An 11,273-nucleotide genomic window follows, 5' to 3' on the forward strand; every position below is an offset into this window, starting at 1 on the left:
AAATTTTAATCTTGTATTTAAAATGTTTAATGTGATTGGATTTAAAAATCACCCTTAAATCCTTCCGTTTATCATAATTAATCTTAATCTATTTACCAAAATGAATTAAATTTATAATCTATTCACTCACCAGTATTTAATAAGCGTAACCGCCACCGTTCATGGTTTAAATTTAGCATTTATCCACTGTCTCCTTCGGTTTGTATCCGACCTGATTATAGATTTGAAGTCGTTTTTGTAAGTCGTAGTTTTTATTCAAGGATTTTTATTTTTTGCATATTTTCGTTAGCTATGGAATCTAACATCATGAAGGACTAATAATTTTAGACAGTACTTTGATCAACTTCAAAGTTGTGATCCGTCTACCGTCTCTCGTAACACATTTTGTATCCTAGTTTGTATTTCCAGTATTCTCAAGAGTTCGTGTGTGCAAATTTCAGCTCAATCACTTGGATGGAACCGGTTTAAAATTCAGTACAGTTAGAACACACACAGTCAATAACAGGTTCAACATTTTGTCTTGTCAAATAATATACATAAAGTAATATAAAAAACATTAATACATATAAATTACCTATTATAAAGACGATTACTTATAAATATATGGTATAAATATTTGATTATCATACTACAGTTTTCGTAATATTAGGTATTTGACATATGAAATTAGCGTTTTGTACGGGAGGAAATAAAGTTTTTTTTTTTATTTGGTGTGAATATAGTTTGAGTACCAGGGAACATAGACTACTTTTTCCACCCCTTGAGAGGGAGGGGGTTAAGTGGAACTGACGGTTTTTCTGATATAGGTAAGGTTTGAGAGATGGCCCAGTGGTTAGAACGTGTGCATCTTAACCGATGATTTCGGGTTCAAAACCAGGCAAGCACTACAGAATTTTCAATGCTTGATTTGTGTTATAATTCATCTCGTGCTCGGCGGTGAAGGAAAACATCGTGAGGAAACCTACATGTGTCTAATTTCAAAGAAATTCTGCCACATGTGTATTCCAGCAACCCGCATTGGAGCAGCGTGGTGGAATATGCTCCAAACCTTCTCCAGGCTGTTAATGTGAAAAATTTTTTATAAAATTCGCGCGAATAAAGCCGTATGTTCATTATGTGTTACATTAATAAATATATACCTACTATAAAACGTTATATTAAACGATAAACATACAAATGGTTATTAGGTCAGTAACCTTCACAAGGACAAATATACAATCATTCATTTTTATTGATATTTATGTTTAATGCATAGTATTTTAAATCACTATACATTCATAATTTCGTAATCTAAATGTTTCCGTTCATAAACGGATAAGCCTGATATTAGAGATGCTTACTCTATCAACCGCGTTGAAACCATCTGCCTATTTCCCGAAAATTCTACCCTTTCCGAGGAATCCTTTATTAGGATTGCTGAAATATTGCATATTCACAACGCAGCTGGCATTTTGTCGAGGCGTTCGGCAAAAACAAACGGGCCAGTTCGATTTCAATCTCCGAACATGAGGTTTTTGTTTTTAGGTCTTTTGTTCTAATTTTAAAATTCGTGTGCTTTCCATACAAATTTTTAATAGGCTAAGATCCGACACCGTATTCCTGTGAATACGTGTTTATTTGATTAAATTGAATTCAAATAGAGAATATAATATATTATGGGGTATCCCGTCTAAAACAAGCAGCCATATATTGATGTATAATTTGATAAGTATAGATATGTAGTGCAAGTTCATTATACAGATGTGGTTTTATAATGAACAAAAAACTGAATTACTCGCTTTTCACGTCAGTTAAAAACATAAGTGTCAGTTGTCAGTGGGAATACAGTGGGGTCCGACCGTGAAGTATTCTGAGTGTGCTTAGAAGGTGAGATATTCGATACATAAGTCCAGGATAAAAATAACCTGTTTATCTGTACTAAATTACGTTCAAATCCGTTAAGCCGTTCTGGCGTCATTGAGTAACATACATGCATCCATAAAAGTTTGTTATTTATTAATATGCATTACGTACTCAACGTGTTTTAAGGTTTTAATAATAATCAGGAATAATAATTGCTTTATTTTGAAACCTATAAATCTCATGAAAAAAAATAGTGGGAGATTATTTACATTTAATAGATTATTTATTTCGGTAAATTATATTATTTCTTGATAATTTCGTAATACTATTTATTTATTTATTTTTTTATTAACATGGTTATTTTTATTACTAACAGTATTTATTTATTTATATTGCACTGACATTTGAATTTCTTTAATATTAATTAAAACCAATATCTGCAAAAAATAGACGCCGGATCTTATTCTAAAAAAAGAGGTTTCACACGTGACTCGTGTTATTAAAAAGTTTCTGACATCTCATTTTGCGCATACTTTCTGACGTATCATCATACTTTTCTTCTCAGTGAAAGCCATTAAACTTTTATATAACGCGTTGTGACAAACAGCTTACTTTCAAAAAAATCTTTGTTTTTTTATTCAAAATTAATAAATCTGCGACGTCAATTTAAGAGCGACTTAAAGTATCACACAGTACAAAATACAACTCTAGGTTAGTTTTATTTGTAAATTCACAAATCGGAAAAGGGCAAAGTTCATTCACCTCTCAATGACGCTAGGTAGAAATTTACCGTGAAATAAAGACTTTTCTACGGTTGTTCACTCAAAGGAAACGACTAGGTTTGGAAATTCGCTTCGCTTAATAATCTCTATTGTTTTCTAGAAAGTCTTTTGTTTTGTAATTATACATAGCTAAGCTATAGATACACTGACGCGTGGAAAATTTTATACTGCCTAATTAAAATAACATGGAAAACATGCATAATAATAAACTTAATAAGTTTATAAAATGTTATAAAAGTTAAGATGAAATTTAAAAATTTACACATATTTTAAAGAAAGTAGATTTAAGGGTTATTTGAAAAAGTAGCCTACGAACCTATGATACTGATAGGGTATATCCAATTAAATATAAAAAAAATGTTCAGCAAAAACTTTTTTGGCAAAATAACTTGCATATAAAATTAAAACTTTATTTTCGCTTTATCATTTATTATTGTATAAAATTAACATACTGTATAAATCATCATAATTACAGCATTAAAATAGATTCCATGACTATCGGGCTATAATAAATGAACAATTTTGACAAGTACAATAATGAGCTAAAAAAACAAAGCCTGTTAGTAAATTATCGCTTTTTAAAACCATCGTATAATATTAAATATTGACTAAATTATGGAAACGTGTTTTATATTTAACTAGTGTATGCTTATGAAAATAACAAATATAATACAAAACAATGTCCTCATTATGTTATTTTATATAGTATGTTTTTATATGCTGATCCGCTATGTTCAATCAAATCAAATAAACTTTAATCAAGTAGGCTTTTACAAGCAATTTTTAATCGTCATTTAACAAACTATTTTAAGTAAAGCTACCACCGGTTCGGAATGTAGATTCTACCGAGAAGAACCGGCAAGGAACTCAGTAGTTACTCTTTTTCAACATCTAGTTATAATGGATAAAGAAATAATTGTAATAAAACATACGTACATCATAAGTAAGTCATTATATATCAAAATAGTGATCAAACATTGAGAAGACTGATCATGACGAAACTGTTTATAAAAGCTCGCCTGGATAGGAACCCTCCTCTCATATATTTACTCAGATATTATACTGCCAAACGGCAATAGTATAGTTGTTTTTCTGGTTTGAAGGGTAAGTGAGCCAGTGTGTAGCACAAGAGATATACCATCATAGTTCCCATTTAGTGGTTGGTGGCGCATTGGCGCTGTCAATGTCTATGAGAAGTGGTGACCACTTGCTATCATTGACATTAGTGATATAAGATGATAACTTCTTTTAATCGATTAAAGGCAATTTTCAATATACCATTAATTAGTAGCTTATTTTTTTTTTCAAATTATATTGCATGTTAATTGTTCTATGTTTTCACAGAGCCACCCTTGTTGAGTCCGAATGTTACATCAGATAGGATGACGTACATAGGTGGTGACCATATTCGGGCGAATTGTACGTCACCCCCATCATTACCAGCTGCGAATATCACGTGGTACGTCAATGAACAAATGGTGAGTTTAAAAATCATTTATATACTTCGATTTAAATTTAAGATTAATTAATATGTTGTATATTGTATGTATTTATATTACGAAGAACAGTTTATAGGACGGTGTGTCTTGTTACTGCCACTCTAGCAGAGCATCGCGTCTATGGTAACGAGGCAGCCATTTTGATTTCATTCAGAGAAGGATTACTTTGACATTTTAATTAATTGGTCACACTTCTACAATAACGATAATGAGTTTTAATGAAGGTAATCTCACTAAATATAAATGATATCAAATTCTCATAAAATGTATATGTTTATAATTGCTAGTGTAATTTTTTTTCATTGCCTTTGTTTTGAGCTTCGATTTATAATGTTCGAAATTTAAATAGTTGATTCAGATCGATCAATAAATCACAATAAGTTGACCAACATAACTTACGCAGTAAGAACTTAAACATGTGACAATTTAAAAAATACAATTTATACTTGAAATTGAGTCAATGAATGTTGAATGACTTCTTTCAGACGCTTTTGATGCTGTATTTGATCGACTAGACTCAAGAAAGAAAAATAGTAAGAACTAAAATAATATAGCAGAAAAATATTAAAGTCACTCGTCAAACTTGTCATTTGTATAGCAATACTATTGTCAAACAGATTGATCGCTTTAATAAACAATTGTCTACGTCACTTTTCAATTCGACACTCGTCGATCATGACGTCATATTGAATACCTATGTTTCACTAGCATACAATTTTGTCATCTCTATAATAACGGTTCAGATAGCTGGTGTTATTAAGTCAGTTTTTATATTTTAATACAGTTTAATATATATCGCGTCTTGCTAAAATTAATTAAAAAGTGATCTATATATGTTACGTCGAATCTGGCGAACGTAACCCATAATTCTGATTCGTGGCAACGGTCAATTTGATCAACGGATCACATTAAACCCATCCGCGGCTAAAAGCAATTTGTCAAATACTGAACTGTACCTCGCGGTCGGAAAGATGAACTTCGATGAACTTGTTTTACGTTCAATTTGATTTAGTCAATAGAATATATTATTATATTCTACCAAACAGCAATACTCAGTATTATTGTATTCTAGTATGAAGGTAGAGTAGAGTAACTACAGGCACAAAGAACATCTTAGTTAGTAAAAACTAAATATACATTATGATGGTAATTTGTATTAAAGTGATCGGCAACAAAGGCCTCCTCTAATTACCAAATTGACGATGTAAAGAATGTTTAATATTTCTTACAGATCTAATGTATACTAGTGATGGTGACCACTAATTATCAGTTGCCACCTTCTCATACAAAATAAAAGAAAGTTGTCTAGAAACTAAATTTCATCTAGTGGATTGAATATCTTAGACAGATATCTTGCTAACGAAAGATTTTATTAAAAATACTATACGAGAAAATTTTAAGACACTGAATCAAATTAGTTCACCAGTTTACCCTCACTAGTCAAACAAAGTTGGCTATTTTTGGTGAACTTTCATAATACAAGGCAATAACTTTGTCCAAACTTACCCAACTTCGTTTAAGATTAAATATGATTTTTCTTGTTAAAGGTACAAAGTTTTTAGATTTAAGAACGAATTTCATTACAGTTGTTTCTTTTCATTGATATTTTTAAATGCAGTGTAGGAGTAAATATTGGTTTGACAAAAATCATATGAGTTACGTATTGAAAAAAGAGACAACAATATGAAATATATATTTACAAAAGAGGTCAATATCTGCTAGATAACCTTTTCTGAAAGTATTGAAACCCAAACTACTAGGACCTCAATTGGAAAATGACTGTCGCTTTAATTATTATTGGTTATAGCTTTTGTTGCCTCACTATACAGTTGCACGAACTCCATTTGCCGTTTGTTTTACAATCTCAGACTTAGACATTGCAAATAACATTTCTTGAGTCTACATAAACATTACGAAAAGTTTTATATCGCTACCAATATTGTAAAGAGGATAGATTTTTAGATTGTTTGCAATCGATGAACTATGAAACTCGCTAACCCGTTTTAATATCCTTCTTTATTCAAAAGTAACATAGGCTACATGATATTTCAGCAATAAAATACTTTATTATATACAGCGAGAAATGCCGCGGGCTTTATATTCATATATAAACGATAACGTCAATTTAAAAAAAGAAAATGAATTTAAAAAATTATACTATATTTAAAAATGTATTCGAATATCAAACGGCATTGGTTGCTACAATACTACACTATAGATTTTAAAAATAAATTAAAGAACAGAAAACCAATAATTACTTTGTCATTACTGAACCGGAAACCGTAAGCCGTGTATACAGTTCTTTAACAATAGTTTCCATTGTTACAGGTCCCTAGCTTTACAGCGAATCACGTTTTGAACTTCAGCAATGGCTACGCCTCGAGCCTGTCCACTTTAGAATTAGAAGCAGCAGTCTTATCTCCAGTACCCACGCTTATGATACGGTATAAAATTTCTTCTCAATTTTCCTCGATAAAATTTTCTTATTTCAAATTGTTTTATTTATGTTACAAACGAATCATTCATTCATTAATCCAGTGATTATTATCTCTGCTGAGTAAAACTTCAACTGGCTTGAAAAAAACCTCGTGGTTTTTCATTGAAATTCATATAGTTTTATGTACATTCATAGATTTTTTTTTTATTTTCCTTTATTTATGAAGATTTATGAATAACGAATTAATACTATTGGCTTAATAAGTCTGAAACTTGCTGTTATTGTCCAATTCTAGTGATTTAGTTTTAACAAAGCTTCTGTTAAATCAATAAAAACCATATACATATAAGGTGCAGAAAATATTCTTTCCTTCTAAAATTTTATACGTACTTATCAATAGATAACATTAAAGTAAATCCATTAGAATATGTACGAGGGATAATGTAAAAGTATGTTGAAAAGATCCTAGTCCTTATTCATAAAATAAACTTCAGGATGCCGTATACATTACTTGAAAATAGACTACCGAGATATATAGACCAAACGAAAAACACGTTTGGGGGAGTCGTAAATAAGTAACATAGACGTAAGAGAAATAAGACAATCATGATTCTCTAAAAAGAATAAAATCACTATTTTGGGTATCTTTATATTACTTGATCGTCATTTTTTTCTTTAATCTTTCATGTCCTCGATTTTGATAGAATATTATCTTTTCTGAAAATCAACTGGCTGTATGTAAAAAAGGTTATCTAATTTTGTTCCTGTCCCGAAATTTAGAGTTTTTCTTAACATGTCTATTCCTAAGCACCTTTTGGGATAACTCGAACGTCGTTATATAAAAGGCACTTTACGTGAACTGTAAATAGAAAATGAGATTTGACTTGTCTGAATATCTTACTTGGGAACTAGAAGGGCTTAATAAATTCACACCTCATTTATATATGTGTGTGTGATGTTATAATTATCTACGTTTACGACTTCAAATTAAATTTCAAATTGTATGTATTGGAATCCGAAAAACACATTTCGATTATAGAAATCCTAAAAGACAGCAATTGAATAAAACCAGAAAGAGGACTTCTACCTCCTTAATATCAGACAATTTAGAATTTCTCTACAAAAAACTCGATCACTTTTAAGCCCAGTATTTGGGTACCTACAACAGACTTATAAGCTAGTAAATACATGGTAGTTGTCTGAATACGTACTAAAAAAAATTAAAAAATGAATTTAATTCACATCCATTTCATCGTTGTATCTGAAACCTTAAAGTGGCTTTTAAAGTAATATTTGGAATTGTTGCAGATGTGAAGCGTCTATATTCGACGTTTGGAAAGCAACAAGCCACACAATAGTTCTCCGTGAACGAAATACGAATCCAGCTTCCGCTTTAGGCCGGAGTTTTACAGGTATTATTTAAACCCCGTATTGCATAGTGAGCGATTACTTAGAGTACTTTCGAATGAAAATGTATTTCGAATTTGAGTTAATATAATCTCATTTCTACTGGCAATGATATTATCACCAGAAATATTAAGCCGATTTTTTTGATTATTAAAATTACAGTGACTTCATTATTAACAGAGGAAACATTCTGTAAGAATAAATTCGAAGCTCATCAGAGCACGATTGTGAAATTCCAGAAAGTTATATGCGACATTAATTGTTATAATTATTATAACATTAAAGGGTTCACGTATTAAGACATATTATAGATTTTTACAAATTTACAAGTTAGGTAGTTAGGACATGAATTCTTGCAGAAAATTGCTGCTGATCTTTTAATATGACTAGGAGTTATAGTGAAAAAATATCTAACATATAATACTTTAATAGTGCTATCTTTATCAAATACATGACGGCTTTGACACGATGTCTTCCATGATCGTCGAACACCAAATGTTTTGTGACGACATGAAAAGTTAGTGACGCTTAGTCAGAATTCAATGTACCATATTTGGTTAGTGAATCTTAGCATAGAATTTTGTCGACTGGGATATATTGGGCTTTTAAGTCCGAGAATCGCAATACATAAAAGGTTATTTTAACACGTTATCCGAGCCGAGATGGCCTAGTGGTTAGAACGCGTGCATCTTAACCGATGATTGCGGGTTCAAACCCAGGCAAGCACCACTGAATTTTCATGTGCTTAATTTGTGTTTATAATTCATCTCGTGCCCAGCGGTGAAGGAAAACATCGTGAGGAAACCTGCATGTGTCTAATTTCAACGAAATTCTGCCACATGTGTATTCCACCAACCCGCATTGGAGTAGCGTGGTGAAATATGCTCCGATAAAAATAAACCTTCTCCTCAAAGGGAGAGGAGGCCTTAGCCCAGCAGTGGGAAATTTACAGGCTGTTAATGTAAAATGTAATTTAATGTAAAACGTTATCTTATCTTTTTCAGGAGCTGCATCAAAAACGTGTTTGCCGACAATTCTTGTTATTTTAATATATTTCTTTTTACAATTTCTAGTAGAAAGTTACACCGAGACATCAATAAGATAGCTGTTTTTCTTAAATTAGATTAAGCTTATTAAATATTGTATCTCGTAAATTATATTAAAAGTGTAGTACGTCAGGGTTCTCGAATGTTGTTTTGGTAATATTAAGGACAATACGACTCTTTTCAATGTTGATTGTGTAGGAAATTTAATTTAATTAGTCAATAATATTTTTAAGGATTATCCATGTAAAAAAATGTACTTTAAGGAACTGGTAATTACTAAGCTCACGTTATGTATCGGATAATTTAATTTATAAATTAATTCAGTATAATTTTGATGTGAAACATCATTTAGCGTGCCTTTGGGGTGACGACAAAATTAGCATGACGCTCTAAGCCGCCGCTCTCTGTTCCCTATGTGTGGTTGTTGTATATTGTGTATGTATATACTTTTGTTTGCCCTGTATTATAAATAACATATTTATTTTGTTAATTAAATGAAGTTTTGATTTATTTCACTCCACATTTATTGGTTTTTCTTTATTTTATTATTCTTAATGAACTTAAATTACGATGTTTCACATCCGCTGGGTGTCCGGTTACGGCCACTTTTTTCATACACAATTGATGTAATTAACAATTTTCCCAATTGATTAAATTAGTAAAAGAGCTTGAATAATTTCGTAATTGAATTAATTAGCAGTTGTAATTAATTAATATTAAAATAGACTGACTATATATTGTAGTATTAATTTACGTTGTACATACAGTTGATTGTAATTGTTATTCTGTAAATAATTTATGAATATACCAAGCAATGATTAACGTTAAATTCCTATTAATGTTAGTAAAAACATAATTTTAATCGTAAAATAATTCTATGGCTAAGTTGTCGGAGAATTTCGAACGTGGAACATGATATTATTTAAATGTAGGTAGTTTTGGATCCCATGCAATACCGAAATACTTTTAAATTAGTTTCAAAATTATATAATAAGCTGACAGTCAATATTTTCGAAGTGAAACTTCTTCGGCTGCAATGAGAGAAAAATTTCAAGGTCAAATTTGAGTAAGACATTCTTTCTCCATTTGTTTACTTGTATCCTTTTAGATGTCTAAAAATTACTTCGTTAATGAAAACTTCGCTCATTTCCAGACATTTGTCAATTTCTGTAATATTATTTTGGATTTATAAAGGTATTTGTGTGTAACGTCCTTTATAAGGCAGTGGAAATGAATTTAGAGATCTAACTTTGTTAATTGTTACAAAATCGATCTTTATATATGTTATTATTCTAAAATTATAATAATGTATATAAATATTTTAATGCATTGAATGATTATAATATGATCATACTGTTTTTGTTTTAAACTCCTAATGACAGTTCACCCTTCGAATTTATGATGTTTCAAACAAATATTCACCGCCGTCAAATAAGTAATATGAAGAACATTAAATCGTCTTAAATACAGTAATAATATATCAGATATTTTAATCAATCATAGTAATCTCGCAAAGCGATCTCTCCCCTCGTATCCAGTTATCCACTCAACGGGAATACATTGTCTGGACGCCCTCTGGAATTTTTCTTAGTTCCTTTATGAAACTACTGATTAAAAGGGAATATTTTTCTACGGAAAACGCTTTAGATTTCTTTTATAGATTCTAATACCGACAAAATAAAAAAGTGACTTGTTTTTAACGTTCAACGTTATATTAATTTTCCTTTTCAAAATATCATTTAAAGCTATTGCAACAAAAGAAGAAACAAAAGAAACCAATTCTGTCAGACTCAATTTACGCTAGATGTACAATCACTAGACTTCTAACATCTGATGAGTTAGACTGTTAAATACTAGAATGACTTACCGTTAATAAAGGACAAGGGTTATATTATGTTACTATATCGTAGATAAATGCACACACAGATGCACTAATTTTCTCTCAATCTTATAATTTAATTATATTTTAGGCGGCTTACAGTGTAAGCTCGAAAACTTGAACTACACAAATATAACCATGCGCCAAACGCCATTTAATTTTGGATTGATTGAAACAATATCAGAATTTACTTTGAATCGGATTGATTTATGTTGTTTACTGCAGCGCTAATGAATAGAATAATCATCGAATTGAATTAGGCACAAAACAAACAATAATAATTTATTTATTTCACATAAGGGTTTCTTGGTAGGTAAATGTTGAATAAACAATAATTAAAGTTAACAAGGATAGCTGAGGTGGCCCATTGGTTGGAACGCG

General features: G+C 30.7%; 1 protein-coding gene across 1 annotated transcript in view; it reads left to right on the forward strand.

Moving 5' to 3' along the window:
• Positions 1-9,072, forward strand: part of LOC125072774 — a 92,065-nt gene extending 82,993 nt beyond the window's left edge. Inside the window, exons 4-7 of the mRNA XM_047683466.1 lie at positions 3,969-4,102; positions 6,452-6,567; positions 7,869-7,972; positions 8,972-9,072. Coding sequence (XP_047539422.1) covers positions 3,969-4,102; positions 6,452-6,567; positions 7,869-7,972; positions 8,972-9,072 — 455 coding nt within the window. The remainder of the gene's footprint in view (positions 1-3,968; positions 4,103-6,451; positions 6,568-7,868; positions 7,973-8,971) is intronic.
• Positions 9,073-11,273: the final 2,201 nt, after the last annotated feature.

This window comes from Vanessa atalanta, chromosome 22 (assembly GCF_905147765.1).
Source record: "Vanessa atalanta chromosome 22, ilVanAtal1.2, whole genome shotgun sequence".
Classification (NCBI taxonomy): Eukaryota; Metazoa; Arthropoda; class Insecta; order Lepidoptera; family Nymphalidae; genus Vanessa; species Vanessa atalanta.